At 32.7% G+C, this 21,085-nt stretch overlaps 3 protein-coding genes and 1 non-coding gene across 5 annotated transcripts; 2 read left to right on the plus strand and 2 right to left on the minus strand.

The window, feature by feature from the left end:
• The first annotated feature begins 1,140 nt into the window (after window positions 1-1,140).
• Window positions 1,141-6,529, plus strand: LOC141672587 (putative methyltransferase PMT24). Its single transcript, XM_074479225.1, has 9 exons — window positions 1,141-1,341; window positions 2,699-3,678; window positions 3,757-3,906; window positions 4,093-4,363; window positions 4,450-4,560; window positions 4,722-4,896; window positions 5,273-5,545; window positions 5,659-5,853; window positions 6,052-6,529. Exons 2-9 carry the CDS (start codon window positions 2,728-2,730, stop codon window positions 6,278-6,280), a joined length of 2,355 nt encoding a protein of 784 aa, XP_074335326.1. The 5' UTR covers window positions 1,141-1,341; window positions 2,699-2,727; the 3' UTR covers window positions 6,281-6,529.
• A 338-nt stretch (window positions 6,530-6,867) lies between these two features.
• Window positions 6,868-6,939, minus strand: TRNAW-CCA (transfer RNA tryptophan (anticodon CCA)). The gene has a single exon. It is a non-coding gene; the product is annotated as a tRNA-Trp (tRNA).
• Window positions 6,940-10,896: 3,957 nt separating this feature from the next.
• LOC141672112 (tubulin-folding cofactor B) lies at window positions 10,897-16,913 on the minus strand. Of its 2 annotated transcripts, XM_074478605.1 has the most exons (9): window positions 16,783-16,913; window positions 16,155-16,298; window positions 15,300-15,451; window positions 14,485-14,603; window positions 14,020-14,081; window positions 13,084-13,125; window positions 12,284-12,417; window positions 12,004-12,073; window positions 10,897-11,349 (listed from the first exon to the last, which is right to left on the minus strand). In XM_074478605.1, the coding sequence occupies exons 2-9, from the start codon at window positions 16,251-16,253 to the stop codon at window positions 11,302-11,304; spliced, it is 726 nt and encodes a 241-aa protein (XP_074334706.1). In that variant the 5' UTR covers window positions 16,254-16,298; window positions 16,783-16,913; the 3' UTR covers window positions 10,897-11,301. The 2 variants fall into 2 exon arrangements, with proteins under 2 accessions (XP_074334706.1, XP_074334705.1); XM_074478604.1 differs by lacking the exon at window positions 12,004-12,073 and having other exon boundaries at window positions 16,783-16,911.
• A 40-nt stretch (window positions 16,914-16,953) lies between these two features.
• On the plus strand, window positions 16,954-20,095 carry LOC141672113 (uncharacterized). The gene is made up of 7 exons (XM_074478606.1): window positions 16,954-17,078; window positions 17,166-17,234; window positions 18,074-18,223; window positions 18,332-18,405; window positions 18,541-18,659; window positions 19,675-19,758; window positions 19,879-20,095. Exons 2-7 carry the CDS (start codon window positions 17,228-17,230, stop codon window positions 19,967-19,969), a joined length of 525 nt encoding a protein of 174 aa, XP_074334707.1. The 5' UTR covers window positions 16,954-17,078; window positions 17,166-17,227; the 3' UTR covers window positions 19,970-20,095.
• The last annotated feature ends 990 nt before the right edge of the window (window positions 20,096-21,085 follow it).

Below are 21,085 nucleotides of genomic sequence, written 5' to 3' on the forward strand. Positions count from 1 at the left end.
ACGAAATACGAGAGCAGTTAAATAGAATTTTGAAGATCACGAACCCTAACATTAAATACATCTTAATTTTTTACCCATAACAAATGGGAAAAACATAAAAATATCTTAATAATTTTCCATTTAATAATTCTATCTAAAAGTATTATGTTAACCGATCCATTTGTTTTATAATTTAATCGATTTAAAAATTCAAGTGACTCCTAAAATAGAATTTAAAGGCTTTGATAACAAATTAAGGTAAACACGAGCGTACCAATAATACCAATAAGATTGTTAAAATAATTGCCCAACTCTGATCAAAATGTCATATATGTTATTATTTTTATTTAAACTATATTATATGTCAAATTAGCAACATTGTATTCTAATAATTAACAACCTTGAAAAATGTATGTGTGTTCGTATAAATTAAGTTACGAATGAAACTTCAACTAAAAAGAATATTTTTCATCATGTATATTATATATAATTATATACATATTTTAATCATTTAGGAGAATTGTCAGAAGCAAACAATCCAACAATTGTAATAGTAGATAATCAAAATTGACATGCCATATCAATTTTAACAATCTCTCGACCACCCTTATTAAAAATGTTCTAATTGGTCAAACAATGGCATAATCATTTGTCCTGCACTGCTCAAACTTGAAATATAACTAGGTTAATAGCACTCTGAGCACAAGAACATCTTCCAAGTGTCTGCTTGGTTTGGTAAATTGCCGGCTCAAAAAATGTCAAACACTCTCAATAGATGCCAATACAAAGTAGTAAAACAGTACATATATTACCATCGTTTACTCAAGTCAATTATTTCTTCAAATCTGTAATGGCAACACTCATTTTGAAACCTTTGCGTCCCCTTAAAACATGCCTAACGAGTGGGTTGTTTCTTAACCACTATCCTTAACATCGTGCTTTCAACCAGCATGAATTACCAAATTTATTACATAAAATATTTAACTCCAATTTAAATAATCATCTCCTATTTTCACCCCATAATCCACCGACAAAAAACAATTATTAAATAAGTCAAACCAACTCAAATTACTATACTACCCCTCGTTCCCACTTCACTTTCAAACATCAACTGTATGCAACTCTGTTAAATCTCACACACATACCCCCCACTGTTTACACTGCTAAACAACTCATCATCCGGCCCTTGTAAATCTATATAAATATCTGTATCTATAGTCTATAATAAGCCATCCCCATCATTTAATTCAAGATCTGAATCACAGACACACCCTCATTTAACATTTCTTCACATTCCCTCTGATCAACTATGTGCTTTTCTAGCTAGTTCTTGCTCTTAGATCCACTAAACCCACTTCAAAGGTACTATCTTTTACAATACCCATCTTTTATTTTCTTGATTCTTGGCTTTTACAATGCATAATGTGGTCTTTCGGGTCTTTTTTAGTTGAGTATTGTGTTTTCTTGAATTTTTGTTAGTGTTTTCTTGATTTTTGTGCTGGATCTTTTGCTTGGTACTAAAAGTCTAATCTTGATTAGCTTGTGTTTGTTAAACTATAAATACAATTCTCATAAGCTTGGAAATTTATTCAATATAAGTTCGAAATTGTTGTAGAAAATGTTCTTATTAGGATTGTATTTTGAATGGTTTGATTTACCATTTGGGTTGTGATGGTATTGTTAGTTAATAGATCAAGATTCAAGTGAGTGATTATTCATTAGGTAACGTAAAAGAAAGTAAGATCAATATTTTAGGGAGTCGAAATTGAAGTTAAATCAAGAGAAAACAGGGTAAGGAATTGAGGATCAAGAGAAGTTATTAGTGAAGCTAGATCAAGAGAAGTTATGAGTGAAGCTAGATCAAGAGAAGTCACGAGTGAAGCTAGATCAAGAAAAAGGTAAAGATCAAAATTCAAGGAAGTGATTGCTGATTAGTTCTATTAGATCGAGAGGATAAAAAGCCAAAAAGGCGAAGATCAAGATTTAGTGGTACGTTTAAATTTTTTTACTTTTTACATTTTCAATTTTTAAGTCTTCATTTGTGTAGAGATCTAATAATTTGAAGTCCTTATTTTTACCTAAGATGAGTTCACTGCAAGTCAAGTAGCCTTTTACATTCAGTTGAATGGATGATTAGGTCATAGAACAATTCACTTCCTTTTGGACATATAGGGCTTTTTTGGACAAATTGAATCGGTTTTGTCATCCTTAACATGCTGATAGAAAACAAGTATGCATGCTGAAATTATGAATGTGTATGATTGTGTTATAATACACAGTACGTAAATGCAAGTTATAATGGATCATGATTCATGTAAGATACTCGTTCAGATTTAAAAAAGATGCATGTTCTTATCATGACCTGGACCTGAAGATGCATGTTCTTATCATGACCTGGACCTGCAAATTCCCTTTTTTTTTTAAATTTGTTAAACCGCTAAATCCCGAAAACTCGAGTTTTTAAATCAGTTTTTGTTGCACTAAAATCTAGATATGATTTTTGTTTCTTACTGTTTTTTATTCAGTCTCTGTTTATGATACTCTATCTTTATGTCATTCTTAATAACATGTTTCCTACATTAGACCAGCTCTTTTGGCATCTAGATGTGCTTCTGTTGATTTCTCTTTGAAGCTAACCAGCTACATGATTAGCTTTTTGGAATGTTGTTTCTCGGTAGTTTTATAACTGTATTTAGATATTAACATTTGTCATTCACAGGTATATACAGGAATAATAATCTCTAAAACATGGCTGTTGGAAAATACTCCCGAGTTGATGGGAGGAAGTCTACAAATTATTGTTCAACAGCCACAATTGTGGTGTTCGTTGCTCTTTGTTTGGTTGGGGTTTGGATGTTGATGTCATCATCTGTTGATCCTGTTCAAAAGACAGATTTGTCTTCCCAAGATTCCAATACAGATTTCCCTTCCCAGGATTCAAAAGCAGACCTCAAAGAAAAGGTGACAGATAAATTTTCTAACCAATTTGAAGATAGCTCAGGTGAACAAGCAGAAGATGCAACGAAAGAAGAGATTAAACCCACAAAATCTGAGGACGAGAGCAATTCCGAAGTCAATGAAACGGAAACACAGGAAACTCAGGAAGAAAAGACCGTAGAGGAGAGTTCCGGAGGAAATTCTAATGAAGAGACCAATAAAGAGGGTGAAGGCTCAAATAATGAAGAATCGAATTCAGGAGGACAAGAATCAAGTCCTAGTACTGAAACAAACGAAAATGCCCAATCAGAATCAGAAAATGAAAAGACTGAGACTGAAACAAATCCAAGTGAGGGTGGTGATAAGCAAGAGACTGAAGAAAGTGTGGAGGAACCACAAAAGAAAGAGGATGAAAAGGCAAAGGAGGAGTTTCCTGCTGGGGCCCAGTCTGAGATTCTAAAAGAAACTACCACTGAGAGTGGGTCTTTTTCAACTCAAGCAGATGAGTCGGAAAGTGAAAAAAATTCACAAAAGTCTAAATCTTCCAAGGATGCTAGTGATTATAAATGGAAAGTATGTAATGTTACTGCTGGTCCAGATTACATCCCTTGTCTTGACAATTTGCAAGCTATTAGCAAGCTTCCACACAGGGACCACTATCAACATCGTGAAAGACATTGCCCGGATGAAGCCCCGACCTGTCTTGTCTCTCTTCCTGAAGGTTACAGACAATCAGTAAAGTGGCCTAAAAGCCGCGAGCAGGTATAACTTGTGATTCTAGATCATATTTTAGTCCTCTGTTGATGTATACCTTATCTAAAATTGACTGCTCGTTTACAGATTTGGTATTATAACGTTCCCCACACTAAGCTGGCAGAGGTTAAAGGGCATCAAAATTGGGTTAAAGTTACTGGTGATCACCTTACTTTTCCCGGAGGAGGAACTCAGTTCATTCATGGTGCTCTTCATTACATTGATTTCATTCAACAAGTAAGTGTGTTTCATACTTGATTCCTGCCTACCTTTTTTTATATCATCCTGTCGTTGTACATTGGAATATGAAACATTACTCACATTCTCTAAGGTTCAACATGCGGACACCCGGTACATAATCTAAAAGCACTTCTTTAAAAAGTTAGATCTTTAATGATTAAAATTAAAATGCATTTTATACAGGCTCTTCCTGATATTGCTTGGGGAAAAAGGACTCGTGTTATATTGGATGTTGGTTGTGGAGTGGCCAGCTTGGGGGGTTATCTTTTTGAGAGAGATGTACTTGCTTTGTCATTTGCTCCCAAGGATGAGCATGAAGCTCAAGTGCAATTCGCTCTTGAAAGAGGAATCCCTGCCATATCAGCTGTAATGGGTACCAAGAGGCTCCCCTTTCCAAGTAAGGTCTTTGACATTGTCCACTGTGCTCGTTGTAGAGTCCCATGGCACATTGAAGGTAATGTTTTTATCAGACTTGGATATTAGTGTTGCTTCGCTAAGGACTCTTTCATTGTCTAACATGCAAATTATGGTTTTTTATAGGCGGCAAACTTCTCTTGGAGCTTAACCGTGTTCTGCGACCTGGTGGTTACTTCGTGTGGTCTGCTACTCCAGTTTACAGAAATGATACTGAAAATGCTGACATATGGAAAGGTACTTTTTATATTTTATAGTTCATTTCTCTTATAAGAGGATCTCTGTAAAGTGTGTCTAATGACTCGGCTTCGAGCGTGTAAAGTTCTTAGTGCATGCATGCATGTGTGTGTTATAATGCGAGTTGTATGTATCTTATTCTTTTCTTATATCTGTGGCAGCTATGTCTGAACTGACGAAGTCCATGTGCTGGGACCTAGTAAAAATTAGCCGAGACGAGTTGAATGAAGTAGGAGCAGCAATATACCGAAAACCGTCTTCCAATGAGTGCTATGAGAAAAGACCACAAAATGAACCACCACTCTGCAACAAAGCTGATGAGCCTGATGCAGTCTGGTATATCCTTTTGCAAGCTTGTGAATAAGTTTTAATTTCACGCTGTCATGGAAGTTTTATCACATTGTCTTTTTGCACCCACCTTGTGTGGTTGACAAGGTTCGGACCCTCAACATCCCCTAAAGGGAGCGAGGGAGATACCACTATACCAAGAGGTGTTGGGTTTATTACATTGTTGATAATAGCATTTTTAATGTTTATTTAGACGTTGGAAACTATGCATTACCTAGCTACATGTGCTCTAGTCATTAAAAACTGTGTTGTATATGCTATATATACTCGAGTTACTATTTTTCCCTCTTCTTGCCCTCTTTCTAGCTGTTCGCAATTAAATGCCTGTTTGGCTTATTTCTAACGCACTAATGTGCATCATCAGGAATGTGCAACTTCAAGCATGCATACACAAAGTTCCAGAAAAAGTGGCAGAACATGGTAGCCAGTGGCCAGAGCAATGGCCACAAAGATTGGAGAAAGCGCCTGCATGGTTAAGCAGTTCTGCGGTCGGAGTATATGGCAAAGCAGCTCCGGAGGACTTCACTACTGATAATGAGCACTGGAAACGTGTTGTTTCTGCTTCATATCTAACTGGTTTAGGGATTGATTGGTCATCAGTAAGGAATATCATGGACATGAAGGCTGTTTATGGAGGGTAAGGATTTAGATTTTTTGTTAGCATTTTTTATTTTCAGATGATGTTAGCAATGTCTTCACGGCTTCTTATTTCAGTACTAATAATTGTCAATGCTTGTTGTAAACTTGTAGATTTGCAGCAGCCCTGAAAGACCTGAAAGTGTGGGTTATGAATATTGTACCAATAACCTCAGCGGACACACTTCCAATAATATATGAACGTGGCCTATTTGGCATGTATCATGACTGGTGTGAATCATTCAGCACGTATCCTAGAACTTACGATCTTGTTCATGCAGATCATCTTTTCTCCGATATTAAGAAGAGGTTTGTTTTACATAGTATGATTATGCCCACTGTTCTGCTAATTCTGCTAAGCCACTATGACATTAACAATTAATGGTTCCTAGTAACAAATAAATTATAATAACTAATTGTTTTTTTTATTAAATGAATATATTCTCATTATTCTTTGTTTTTGCTAAATCATATTCTCAATAAGTTGTTATTTGCATTGCTGCACAGGTGCAAGTTACAAGGTATAATTGCAGAAGTTGATAGGATCTTAAGGCCGAAAGGAACATTAATTGTGCGAGACGATGTAGAGACAATAACTGAGGTAGAGAACATGGCAAAGTCACTTCAATGGAAGGTCCAGTTAACTTACTCAAAGGACAATGAAGGTTTGCTATGTGTACAGAAATCATCATGGCGTCCCACTGAGGTAGAGACAATATCGTCAGCAATTGCATAGACACAACAAAAAACTGTCGTGTTAAGTTGAACATGGCTGAAATAGACATTGTTTGGTTTTTCCAGCATTTTCATTCAGAGATGCAATAGATATAGTTTAAATACCCATAATGTAATTTGTTATACTTAATTGGTTTGTGTAACGTTCCTCTGAGTCGGATCCCTCAAAGTTAGAGGATCGGACTTTGTTTTTGTTGTAAAATTACATTTGTTACTAAAGGCGTTAATGTCAAACTCAACTTTTTTCTTAGATTCATAGTTGTTCATTTAGTTTACCTCCCCCCCCCCCTCTAAGAATCAAGCATTGTTTTTTTTGTTCAGACAAATTTATTATGCTAGTTCATGGGTCCTAACCTTAAATCAACTCTTTGATAAGAAACATGAACTTACGCTGATTGTTGAATGACATTTTTATACTTGCATGTTTCGACATGGTCAGGATATTGGATGCTCAAAGATCCCCAAATTGTGCTTGCATGTTCTGGCATGGTCGGGATTTTAGATGTAAGTACCAAGATAGGTTAGTAAACTCAATTTGAAAGACAAGAATTCTCTAATTTCTTCTGCAGAATTAAAAAAAATATATATTGAACCTGACGTGAATCGAACACGCAACCTTCTGATCTGGAGTCAGACGCGCTACCATTGCGCCACAGATCCATATTCTAATTTATTTAACTTTCTTATACTAGAACTATTATGGCGCTTAGCAGTTGTTTATCCGCCACATTGTCAAATTTATGAAGATAGGTATGCAAGTATGTTTACATATTCTTAAGCTGATCTGCAGAATGAAGTGTAGTGTATATCAGACATTTGAAGGATATTTGGTATAACTTATTTACCTCTCACCCTAATGTAAAGTGATTTGGCTCTTGTCACAGCAACCATAAGACAAATGACAACTGACTCGCATTCAATTGGTAATGTTATCACATATAGAGGATGCACGGAATCAGGAATTTTTTTGAGCAGGGTCCGATTTTTATAATAATAAAAAATAATAAATTATACTTACGAAATAGTAAAATCAATTTTTTTAAACAAAAATATTACTCTTGTCATGATATTATCAACAACCAATTTTAATATATAATACTCGCTCCGTCCCAAATTATTTTTCCTATTTTAACTTTTTGTACTGTTCATATTAAGTGATTAACTACTAACTTACGTGTAATCTATAAGATCAAACATAATCGTGAGTGATTTTTTTGATTCGTATTTATGAGTACTTTAATATAATAAAATTTTTATATTTAATATTAATATGATACTCCCTCCGTCCCAAAATGATGTTCCTATATTGACTTTCGGTACTGTTCACGGTAAGAGATTGACTACTAATTTACGTCTAATCTATAATATCAAACATAGTCATCAGCGATCTCGTTGGATTCGTATTTATCAGTACTTTAATACAATGAAATTTTTATATTTAATACTAATACGAATTTAAAGATATTAACGATCAAAAGCGTGCATTGGCAAACGTGTCTAACACAAAGAGGAAACGTTTTTAGGGACGGAGGGAATATTAAAGATACTAACAATCATGTGCATTGACAAACGTGTCCAAGAGGAAACGTGTTTAGGGACGGAGGAACCGAAAGCAATTTGATTGGTAAGAAAACCATGTAAAAAGAATCACGGAGAAAAAGTTTAGAAGGAAAAAATCAAAAAGAACTAGATAAGAGCCAAAAAGACAATAACAATAACTCTGATTACTGGCCAAATTGCAGAACAGGTTACCCCTGAGCTATTTACCGTCTATCACTCTGTCTGTCCCTCCCATTTATTTATATATTTCTTTTTGAAACATCCTTCCAGCTGTTGATTCATTAAAACGTGTACAATATATTATAAAAAATAACTTAGCCCACACCTGACTTAACTCAGTTTAAGCCTATTTTTACTATTAATTAACACCTAGCCAATAAATCTAACCAAACCGTTAGTTGATATGACTAATCCAAATTCACAACACCCCACGTTTCGAAATCGGCTCAACTCCAATAATTTCAGAATCATGTGTCACTGTCTTCGTCAAAGGGCACTTTGATATTGTAAATTATACACTAGACCCGTTTCTGAAAAATAACTCAAGGGGTGATGATGGACGATCATCAAATTCCCGGACAGTAAATAACAATTATTTTAAATATTAGTTATACTAACTTAAAATCACCTTGTGATTTACTGATATCATATCCTTTTTAATATTATATAATTTTTTTAAAATTTGTTTTGAGTTAAATTCTTAAATTTGTTTATTTAAAATTTTAAATAATATGATTTTATGATAACTATATTAATACATGTAAATGTTCATAATTTTTTTTAACATTTAAATATATATAAAGTAATAGCATTGGTACCAGAAAAAAATGTCACTATAGTGAGTTTATTATTTTATTCATAGTAAAAATACATTGTCTCCTAGGACCTTAAAAAGAAATTACTTTAACTAGTTATTACTTAATTCATCAACTATAAGAGCTATTTAAAAAAATACAATATTATTAATTGAATGATATAATTTTATTAATAATTTTATGTGTGTTTAAAAAAATAATAATTATGTTTTAATTAAAAGTTAATCTTTAATTCACATCTATATGTTAAGAATTATCCTTAGTGATATTAACTTGATTTATCCCGATTCAGTGGTTTATATTATTTTATTTAGCCTGAAGCGCATTACACCGACAAAATCCAACTTATTATTTTTAATTTTTTGAAATTCATATTTATAAGATAATTTTGTTTTAGTCTGGATAATTAGTATATATTATTTTATTTTTTAGTGGGACAAATTATATTTTAATTTTAATTTTGTATTTTTTTAATCAATTGTATAATATATTTTTCATGGAAGAATAATATATATTATTATGTTTTTCCAAATTCAATAGTATAATTTTTCAAACCGGATCAGTAGTATTTATTATTCTGTCTTAGCCCGAGACCCATTATATCAACCAAAGCTAAATAATTACATCTAGTTTGCTTAAATTTATTTTAGCCAGAAATATCAATTAGAATAATATAGAACTCAATATAAAATAAAATTTAAATTGGTAGAAGAAGTTGATTTAAATTGGTAGAAAAAGTTGATTTTAATATTAATTATAATATTATAGAATTTGATATAAAATACAATTTAAATTGATGCAAGAGTCTAATTTTAATATCAATTAAAATTAAAATTGACTAACCAACACTAAATAGAATTGGAATAATTAAGTAAGGGTAGATAAATAATTTAAGTAAGTACCGACCCACTGAATACTAAACTTTTAATATTTCGTCTATTATTATATAGTATAGAAATAGATAGATGTGTATAATACCTATAATATTTAAAATAACATTTATTTAATAAATTAGTAAATTAATGATGCAATGTGTTATAGATATATAATTATATTGGTCAATTATATTTTGGAATCAAGGATTTATAGAATATGCTTAGTTATTGTGTAAAATATATTTTTAATTCTTTTGCAAATATTCATAAGTTACATATATACATTTCTCTTTAATTATTCTGTTATGAAGAAGATGATGATATTCTTAGAGCATCTCCAACCAGGTTCGGTTATCTAAAATAATGTATAATAATGGTTCTTTAAATTAAAAATAATCAAAAAGATGTGTGTCTCCGATGGTATTCTTCATATTAATTATTTATAATTCAAAATCAATATTCTATCAATTTTATTTCACATTCCAGAAAACAAGATGTTACTAGTCAATATCACCTGGTCTTAGATTGATTTCAATCTACTGTGTAAATAATGCAGCTTAATATCACCGAGGCAGTAGATTGAATTCAATCTATAGTTGCAGAAATTTTCAATAGAATGCTGCAGAATTTGAAGTAGATGAAACATAAGCATGAACATGTTTTTGATCCAACTACTATAATTATTAATAAATATATCTCAATTGGGACACACATGACAATACTCAAAAAACCATGGCAACATTGAAAACTCTTTACAACAATAGATCAAATACATAGTAGACAATCCAATATAATATGCAGCAAACAAGAAAACACCACGCAAACATTCAAAATCTAATTTGTTTGACAGAAAATTAAACCCATGTCAATAAAAGGGGCGGGAGAGAAATTGAGGGAGAGGCGGAAGAAGTGGGAATGGGCGTGAGTCTAGCTGGGACTCTTTTTACCGAATGAGCTTTTCTAGTTAATATACAAAACCCATATACAAAACTTTAAAAATATAGATAATGTAAAGGCTGCGTTAGGAGCTGGTAAATCAGCTTTCATTCTCTATGATCTATGTGCCACGTCAATTATACATTACGAGAGATAAGGGTTGGAGTTGCTCTTAGTCCTCCAATTTTGAAACACCACTGTAAGAGGAAGGCCATTGAAGTCGATAGTAGCGTTCAGAAGCAGCGGGGGACTAAGCGGATGATGATATTGTCTGAAAATATTAATCATTCTGTAATTGTCAACAACATTAAATCAACTGGGGAGGACAAGAAGACGACGACAACAAACCACTTACGACAAGAAGTCATGATAATGTTTTCGTTTCAGGCGTAGGTGACTATCACCATCTTTTTGTTGAAGGGAAGAAGCCCTAGACAAGTCATCAAGTTATTATTTGCTTTGATACCAAGTCCGGTATATTACGAGAAAATCTCATTGCCAGACTGCATAAATCCTAATCATATTACTTTCATGTACGTTCTTCATCATTCTATTCATTGCCAATATAAATCAAAGTATAAATGATTCAGGAGCTTGCATAAAACAAAATGATAAATACACATGTTACCAAATACTAATTCTTGAACTCAATGGCGACCTAGTGATCACACAGTTGCGACTTTGAACTGTTCTTATCAGATCTCATGCTCCATGGACTTTGCTGATAAAGCAAAATTTCAAACTAGGTGGTGCCCACACATCACACAGTTGCCGTTAAAAGATGCTGAAATATTTCATGAGACTTCTGTGAAGAACAAGTTGCACTAGGTCCTTGCTTATATTTCTTCATCATCAAACGGGTCCCGCTCTGGGTAGTCACCAACCTAGCAAATATCTTCAAATCATCAGCATATATGCATAAACTGATTCTTATTTACCCATATTCATGTTAAAACAATTGAGGAATGTTGTGTACTGGTGTAGAACATTTCCATGTCATGTCTAGCATTAAGAAGTTGTCTCTGGTTCTAGATCTAGGTTACGCTATAATACTTCAAACTACAACAGAGAAGATGCATAGACATCTAATTGTAACAGGCATTGTTTAAAGATGATTTTTTAGCTGAAAGTAAATTATCATTCACCACAAAGTTGCCTAGTTAAGATGGACGAGTATGTAACACCATGTTCAGTGGAAACTGGAAGAAGCCAAAAAATTGCTGACAACACTTTAATCACAGAACTAAAGGAATTTGCTAAGACATCTAAACTTGACAGGTGTTGTTAAAAATTATGAAAGCTGAGAGTAATTACTAATCAGCACCAAATATTACTTGAGAGTTCATAACTGCCGCCTTAAATTATTCTACTTCAACATTTACTTCAACTTAATATTGTGAAAACATTGTTTGACAAGTAATATGCAAGATTGATGTTCGAGGAACATAAGAGGAAATCATAAAAAAGGAGATAATGCCTATATGTGATTAAGAGCAGCATTCAGAAATCAATATCTTAATGTGTGATTAAATACAGACCTTGACTTTGTCAGGCCTCATTATTGCACCATGAAGTGGAGGACAATCAAAGTAGCGTGTTCCTTTCACCCTAAAAAAATGACACTCCTTAATTGCATGAGTCTCACAACTTACATCCAGTAAACATAAAAACGCAAAATTGGATTATCACTAGCAACAGCAAAGATCAGAGAAATCTTCTTCTAGCTTGAACTCACTTAGTTAATAAGTACACACCAGAAAGTGATATAGTAACTTATCCAAGGAATTTGTGAAGATAAAATAGAGGTCGGTCACTCACATGCCATCATGTTTTCCCAGTGGTTCATCATATTGAACTCCAACCCAGAATCCTCGTCCAAGTGCTTCTGCCTGGCCAACAAATTTAATGACCCCTCTTTTTTCCCCTGGTTCAACTTGGCATCGATCTCCAATCTATATTTGTCAAATTGAAGGATATCATAACATCATATTTATACATCAGCAAAAGAAAAAAAATCTATCAATTGAATGGACACAAATGTTGACATATGCTGAAACTTGACACAAGTTAGGTCGGTCATACTATATACTACATATTTAATTATTGCAGTTTAATTGATGTTATCACAGTGTACCCCAACCAATTATCGGCATGTTCATTGCATAAACTAACTTTAAGATGGTCTAAAATGCCAGCCAATACATATATAATGTGTCCAAAGGCGAATCGAGGCACGGGGGGGGGGGGGGGGGGGGGGGGGGAACTCTCGCTAAAATCACAAGGCAATGGGATTGTACAAGATACCATCTTTAAAATTGATCCTAAATTAGTTACCGACAAGCAAATACCATTGAAATTATCATACATCCATCTATTTCAAAACAGTCTCGACAATATTCATGCTGAAATACCCTTTCAACAGAATCTATGAAATATTAATAGGAAGAAATCTTACTGGCTGGAAGTATAATGGACATCACATACATAGTTCTGATGCGAGTCGTATCCATACTAAATTAATAAAGCAGGTCAATTATTATTGGAGCAGAGGAAGCAAACTTTAAAGTTTAAATAAATTTTAACATATGGAGGATTAACAAGGGAGAAAGAAAACAAACCTTAATATTTGTACAGAGGTCTTCCATATAATTTTCTGACATCTGTGAAAAACAAAAAAATGTCAAAACTCTTTGGAATCACAACTTTACTATATGCGACCTTGCTTACATTTATCTAGTTTAGTTACGGACTTTTATTATTTTGGCGAAGAATAATAGCTAAGAGAAGAGCAAACAAAAGAAGCATGTCAAGACGTGGTCAACAAAAGTTAGGAGCCCATACATCTACTTCATCTAGGTCATTCTACAATTAAGCTGTATTAAGAGCCCAGATGTGTACCTTATCAAGATTATACCATATATATACCTGTAGGCTGTACCTCATCCAGATTAATACCATATCTATCTGTTTACCTTATCTAGATTATTATGATCCAAATTTTTTAGACAACTACTCTACAAAACCAAGTCTATATTTCTGGTTATCGATGTCTGGTTGCTTCAAAAACTCCTCTAGTGTAGCATATAGATGCTTAATATATTAACGCTCTATGCACACGCTGAAACAATAGTGGCGATATCCTGGTAGCATGAATACATGAATGGGGAATGCTCAGACAAAATCAGGCCATCTCAAGAGTTATTGTTTTTACAAGGAACTGCGTAGAGAAATCAGTAGTTTAACGATCCCTTATCCTAGCATAATTCAGCACGAGTGTCACTCCAGAACCTACCAATCCCAATCTGAGATGCGGATCAGAACCCTCTATTACCATGTGTATTCGCCACATGTAACGGCCTCACAGTTATGGTTCAATAGAGTTTAAAATCTTTTCTGCTTCTTAATCCCTTCTCAATTCACTAGCCTTTACTTTATAAGCACTGGGATTTCTCACTCACAAAGTGCCTAAGCGATAAGTCATAATAAAATCTAAAAGAGGAGAACACTTCAAAGTTAGCAGCTCTGAGAGAACACAAATTGTATAAAAAAGTTACCTTAGAAACTTGATTTGTATGATTTTGGTGAGCAAATTTTTCCTTATACTTCCTATACGTGCCTGAAAAAGGATAATAAAAATGAAAAATATGCCATCTGCCATAGGCCCACAGCTAATGTTTTCTTATCACTGAGAAAGTTGGCATTATAACACTAATTAAGGGTGCATCAAAGAAATGATAAATTTAAGCATGTGAATCAGTATACGGTCTTTAAAAAAAAGACAAAAAGAACATAATTTGGTGCCAAAGCATTATTCCGGAGCTTCAAATTTTATCTTTAAACATTACTGACCCCCAAATAACAACCTGGAAGCACGGCATAGATAATCAACAAATATATAAGAAACAAGTTAAACAACTTATCAAATAGTACTTGTTATGCAACAGTATGATACATCATAAAAATAATATATACAAAAATACAGCATCTGAGCACACAAATGATATCACGTCAGAGTATACCGTCAAGTTTATCAAATGCTTCTTCCGAAATTGTGAATTTTTCGACCTGTGAAGTGTCATCCAGCCAACCTCCGGAGGTTACAGATGATGGATCAAGATCTATAATATGAAGCCGGTGTCTAGAACATAAAACAAAACTATAAGACATAGAATACCAAACAGAAGATTAATAGAACCCTAGCTACAAACAAGTAGCAAGCAAATTTGCAACTTTTTTTTAAATAAAATAATTGTAGATTTAATGTATAAAATTCTTGTTATAAGAATTAATGATCATAATGTCAAACTATGAAACATTAACCATTAGAAATGAAAGCAAACATTGGATATACTGCCACTGTTATGAGGATTACAAGGAAATTTTAGGTGGCAGAGTCCTGCCTAGTACCTACAAGATTTCTTTGGTGCCATGGGCACTTGTCAGTAAAGTTGTTTTTACGTAATTAATTTTGCGTAACTGGATCCATGGTTTTTAGATGAACAGTACGTTAATCTTGTAGTCAATAATTTGCTAACTGATCCTGTAAGGACATACCTCTGAAGAAAATGTTCTGCTATTAATTTCGATAAAATATTAGGAATGTTCACTTTAAAGTTACATGTAAAGACCTAAAAGCAATACTGATCATTCATTTGAGAAATTCTAATAAACCTAAACAGCGCCTTCCAAGTTCGATTTATTAGCAAGTTGTAGATTATATAAGATAATATAGTTATCAAATTCTAACAGATGTAATAATGCAAAACTATTACAAAGATATATACATTTAAGCTTAAAATTACAGAGAGAAAGATCAGAGAAATGTAACCAATACCCGTCTTCTGGAGAATAGAAGCCAAAGGGTCTCATGTTATCACTTAAAGTTGAAATTTTAGTGCCACTATGATCATATAGTTCGAGGCACATTGAATCAACAGAGGTGCCACATTTTTTCCATAACTTTTCTTTTACAGCTTCTACTGTCATCTGAAATCATGATGAAGAAAGTGGTTGTCAAAGCATAACCTTATTAATCAATAATTTGCGCTTCGTGTATCAGCAATTCTGAGAACGATACTGACATGTATTTTGGTTATTACTTAATACTAATGGTTTAAGTTAAAATCCACAAGAACGTGATTAGAAGCGTTTTGTGGATTGGGAGGACAACAATGATACAATAAGGAGGACCACAGTATATTAAACAATATGTTTGTTTGAAAGTCTTTAAATTTGGGATTGACGTTGATACTGATGCTTATAATATTTTTTAAGTATAAACAAGAAACAACTATTTCATTGCACAAAAAGATTTATGAATGACTAAACTAAATCCAACACATTTCCTAAAACTTTGTAAAAATGGCCTCAACATATACATTGAAGAAAAGTTCTTAAGCACGAGATAACTAACTCAACTTTAATCTTAATACACTAAAGATAATTAGATTTAGATCATTTCCATGTAGACATATCTAACAATTAAAACTACAGTAAATTAAGTCAAGATAACATGTAAACTACAATAATTTTATTGCACTGTTCTTGTCGCAAATCTACTTCACATGGGCTGTTACTTTCACTATAGAATAACTCTGTTTTAATCAACGCTACTCATTTTCGGGCACTAAATAAAGTGGAAAGATGAGACCTTGTTGAATATATCACATCAAAGTTATAATACAATTACCTGAAGTGAGAAACGAACTTCTGGAGCAAAGCTCTTCATATTAGAGTGCGATATGAGCAAAAGAACCGATTCATCTCCTTGAACTTGCAAGCTAGCCATGGACGGATACTCAACTAATCTTGTACGGTACTCTAACTCTCGTATCTGCATATATATACCAGACCAACAAATACCACTAGTGAGAATAACACTCTTGAATCAAGTACCCCTCAAACTAATCAAAACCGAGTTCTGCCACATTTAAAACCATTTTCGACAAAGCCAGGTCAAATTTTTCCCGCATTTGTCAAAGATTAGTAAAGTTTACATCTTTATAGGTTAATTAATGATACAAATTGAAACTAAAACAAGTACAGCACAGCTACTATCTGCACATAAATTAATGTTCACTTAATCTCTTATACACCACTACATTACAGTTCTTGAAAATTAAACTACTTTAAATTAATTAAATACAAAAGGGTGAAATCAAGAATTAAAATCTTGAATATAAAAAGGGTATTCACAAATCTTGAACAAAGATCAGAAACCCTAATCACAGTAACATAAATCAGTGTCATTTGATAGATAAAAGACTAGTCATATGATAAAAATGAAAACTTTATAAATTAATCATGAAAAATCTTACCTTTATCACCTTCAGTCGCTGAGTATACTAATACCTGTATATAAATTTTACATACACAGATTTGAAAAAAGACAGTTCAAGAAATAATGAAGGTACAGGTGTTCTGTCTAGACAATAAAAAGTCCAGAAAGCCCACATTTTTTTATGTACAAGGGTACTCAAGAAAAGGGTATTAAAGTAAAAATATTTTTTTTAATTTTTTAATTTTTATTTTAGATTATATTCTTTTACTGACCCAAATCAAAAAAACCTAAAGATTTTGGGTTTTGCATTTCAGGCAGAAGAGTCTATCGCAGGTGGGTGTTCTGTCCCTATGATAGATATATATAGATTTGTGTATATGTTGTAGTAAAAGCTTACATTTTTTGTGGTTATTTGTGCAGGGTTTTACTATTGCAGCACATCAAGAATTCAAGAACCCTCTGCAAATATATACATAATCATCATGGATGGTACGCTTCTCAAATTTTATATGTTACCCAAACTTAATTGTTATCAGCAAAACCACATGTTACTTTTTTGCATTTTTTTGTTAATGTAATTTCGAGTTTTTTGAGGGAAGAATGTGGTTTTTTTTTAAATTGTGATATCAATTGTGTATGTTTATTATTCTCGAAGTTTGTCATTTCGAGCAAATTAGTGGTTATGAATCTAAATTAGTGTTGTAGGAGCATTATGTCTGACTGAAAGAAGGGGGAGGGGGTGAGGGACAGTATTGACAGTCCTACTAATCCATACCTATGGTTAAAAATCCTCAAGTTAAAACTTTAGGGAACAAATGCACTACCCTTCACATTAATGATATTGCGGGAAACATTTTGAATGAATATGTTTTAACCCTGGTATTAAATTTGTAAGCATGGTCTGAACTCTCACACCCTAGGTCTTAATGTCATAATCAAGATTAGAATTTATTTTCCGTTTATTTGACATTGTCTTAAGCAAAATGTTTAGTGATTATGATTTGACACTAGAGTTGGAGTATTAACAAGTTGTTTTAAGACGGAACTTTTTACTGTATCCCCTTGCTTTGGGTTTCCAAAATGTTATATTCTTCCTATAATTCTAATGTACACCTGCACTGCATCTGATAGTCATTTCTCAAAATGATTATTTTAAGATAACATATATCCCATGGCTCAGTTTAGAGATACTATTCGAGAATCGCAATAAAATTTGGGTATATTATGTTGCTCAACTAGGTCTAATGTACAGTTAAAACAAAGATTAACTCTGACGGTATCGCGTATGAATCTTGATAGATTCTTTTTTTTGTGTGTGGTGCTTTTAGTCGATTCACAACCTACGATGGAGGAAACTATTTTAGTTGGTGATGATCTGATGACGGGTCCAGCATCGCCAGTCATTCCACCAGAAATTGCATCGCATGTGCTTGAAGGTGTTGATATATGCGATGGAAAATTGAGGAACTTGTTTCTATGTAAATCTTCTTTAAGCCCTACGTTTCCCTGGTCTTTTTTTCATCTTTCATCATCAACGGTTGCTCCATTGTGATATGTATCACCTCTTAAATTTCATGATTTTTCAGGCTTGCATATTAATGATATTGAGCCATTCTGTCAAGATGAGATTGCTCTTTACAAGCAGTGTTCACAAAAACGGGTGAGCTAATTTAGTGCTAATTATCACAGGATAGAGAACATGGATAATGATTACAGACAGAAAGGGAACTTGGAAACGTTATGTTCTTTCTTTTAGTTGTTTAAATTTTTACTTGGTTACATTCTTATATTCTAGGATGTGGAACTAAGACAAAGGCTCCAAGATAGTGAGCATAAATTAGGATTGTCAATGCCCATTGATCAAGCAAAGGAAAGAGCTTCTCAACTAGAATCAGAAGCGACATTATTAGATAGGTATGTTGGTCAATTAACTCTTTTAATGTGAAATGTGTTGAAACAATTGTTTAAAGTTAGATCAGAACTCTGACAGTGCAATTTATCATATATTTGTATTAATTCATCAAAAGGTGATTTCTACTGCAGTTTTTAAATTATATTTTCAGTTATTTCTAGATGTGAGTTTCATCTAACTAAGACCAACTTCAAAAAATTTATCATCTTCAGTGAAATATTAGAATAATGGAAGCTCGTCTGTTGGACTTGAAGATAAATGCAAGAACAATATTAGTATTACTGTAGTTAAATCATTGTTTGCACTTCGTGTATGATTAAAATTTTTACTTTTTCCCTATTGTTGATTTGGAAATTTATTTATGTTTGCTAGTAACTTGAGGGGGTGGTACAAAAAAACCATCACATGCTGATGTATATGGTTTACTATTAGCACTTACACCCAGCTATGGAATGAGGATTTATGTATTCTAAAGAACCAGTAACTTCATAATATATTCAATTTCTGACATTGACCAAAACAGAATAAGTGCACTTTGTTTAGTCTTTTTCAGCGCTACTTTAAGAATACAGTCTGTTTTTCCTTTACGGAATTTTTTTTTATCAGGCCTTTACGATTTTCTCTATTCGTATATGTTCTGCCAGTCCTTGCTCCTGCTGTTTCTTTTAAGTCATTTAAAATTTTGTCTGGCTCTTTCATAGTGTTGGTTTAAATGCAAGTATAATAGAAAGGTTTTACTCCCACTATTGGTTGCCAATTAGTTTCAAGTGGGACTAGTCTTTTATTGGCTTGGTCCTGATATTGAAAAGAAAAATAAATAATAAGGCAATATGTGCGGCATGGACCAGTCATGATAGGTACTAGAAGTTTTTTGTTTAAACTTAAGCTAGATTTATGCACTTAAATTTAAATGCAGTTTGTGTAGTTGGATTATTTTTGTTCTTATTTCTAGATTGAATTTGCACATTATTTTACTCTTAAAAACTTCTATCTAACTCGTTGAATTATACATTCTAGACGCCTGATTCTGTTAAGTGCCGATAAAAGCTTTATAGCGCATCGTCTAAGATGGAGCCTGCAATCACGTTCCACCGATATCAAGTAATGTTTGATCTCAGCACTTCGATTAATATAAACTTTTTTCTTTATAGCAACTAAATAATTTTGCCTCCTTAGTTGTATGGGTTATGACTATCTTGTACTGAATCGAGCACTTTGCAGGAGAAGGCTTGAGGGCTTGAAGCAGGGAATAGAGAAGAGGAAGGAAGAGCCTGTGAAATCTGCAAACCTAAAGAAATGGTCCTTTTGGTGAATGAACCCTGAGTTTAGGTTAATTTGAGACTACTATATCTAGAAGCAGTATGTACTATCGTCTGTACTTTGACCTTAATTTCCCCCCTAGGAAAAGGGATTATTACAAATATTGCATTACATTTAAGTGCGCTTTTTAGAAAGTTATAATTTGCTTATAATGATGGCAGAATTAGAATTTATTTTAAGAATGTGCCTAGATAGTACTATAATAGGAAATTCGAACACAAATTATTTGATCTAAATCTTATAATAAAATGTTAACATCCACTAAAAAGGGAATTGTAAATGAAAAGTATTTACAAGAATTTAATTTGTAATATTTCAAAGAACCAATTTTAGGTAAAAAGAAAGAAGCCATCAAGATTTGATGGGTATGATCCGAAACTCTAAATAACCATTATCTTCTAATTTATAATGTAATATAATTTTTTTAATTTTCATCAATGTTTCATTAATATTTACCTATATTCATATATAAATGTCAATTATAGTAGTCTTATATTAATGTATGTTACACTTTATTCACCCTCACATTTATATATCCATCTTCATGTAATAATGAATTAATTCTCACACTTATTTCAACTTGACAACTAATTTTTATTATTTTCACAGTGCATTTCTGTTCAAACAAACAACATGTGATTTAATATATATATGCTACTCTTTTTAGGTAAATTAAATCATATTTATGTATTAAAAATGTCAAGTAAATTTTCTAAGGGTAAAGTATCTAACATAGTACGATACCACATGATGCATTATATAATTATATACAACAAAAATTTAGTGCTGAAAATTTAAAAGCATTAGGCATTAGTTTTTTTTTTTTTTGAACTAAAGGCATTAGTTTAAAATTAGTGTTACAAATCTTATTGCCAATTTTACTACGTTTAGTATAAATTTTTCATCTTTCGAGCAGTACAAAATTTAATATAACTCAATAGGTCAGTATGTCCCATTTTGGTTAGGCTAAAATGGTTTATTTGCTCTTTATTCTCCAATCTCCAACTTAAGGGAGACATCTTAATTCCAATAAATTAAACAAACAATTTACCCTGTTTTTTCAACTTTTAAGATTGTATTACATTGGAACATTACTTGAACATTTTTT

Source organism: Apium graveolens, chromosome 7, assembly GCF_009905375.1.
Source record: "Apium graveolens cultivar Ventura chromosome 7, ASM990537v1, whole genome shotgun sequence".
Lineage (NCBI taxonomy): Eukaryota > Viridiplantae > Streptophyta > Magnoliopsida > Apiales > Apiaceae > Apium > Apium graveolens.

Excerpts from the sequence above, each read along its gene's own strand:
- LOC141672113 (XM_074478606.1), top strand. Across the intron at positions 18,224-18,331 it reads ATTGAGGAACTTGTTTCTAT|GCTTGCATATTAATGATATT; the intron begins GTAAATCTTCTT and ends ATGATTTTTCAG. Across the intron at positions 19,759-19,878 it reads TCACGTTCCACCGATATCAA|GAGAAGGCTTGAGGGCTTGA; the intron begins GTAATGTTTGAT and ends AGCACTTTGCAG.
- LOC141672587 (XM_074479225.1), top strand. The coding sequence starts at position 2,728 with ATGGCTGTTGGAAAATACTCCCGAGTTGATGGGAGGAAGTCTACAAAT. Across the intron at positions 5,546-5,658 it reads ATGAAGGCTGTTTATGGAGG|ATTTGCAGCAGCCCTGAAAG; the intron begins GTAAGGATTTAG and ends GTAAACTTGTAG. Across the intron at positions 5,854-6,051 it reads TTCTCCGATATTAAGAAGAG|GTGCAAGTTACAAGGTATAA; the intron begins GTTTGTTTTACA and ends ATTGCTGCACAG.
- LOC141672112 (XM_074478604.1), bottom strand. The coding sequence starts at position 16,253 with ATGGCTAGCTTGCAAGTTCAAGGAGATGAATCGGTTCTTTTGCTCATA. Across the intron at positions 14,082-14,484 it reads AGCATTTGATAAACTTGACG|GCACGTATAGGAAGTATAAG; the intron begins GTATACTCTGAC and ends ATCCTTTTTCAG. Across the intron at positions 11,350-12,283 it reads CTGGGAAAACATGATGGCAT|GTTGGTGACTACCCAGAGCG; the intron begins GTGAGTGACCGA and ends GATATTTGCTAG.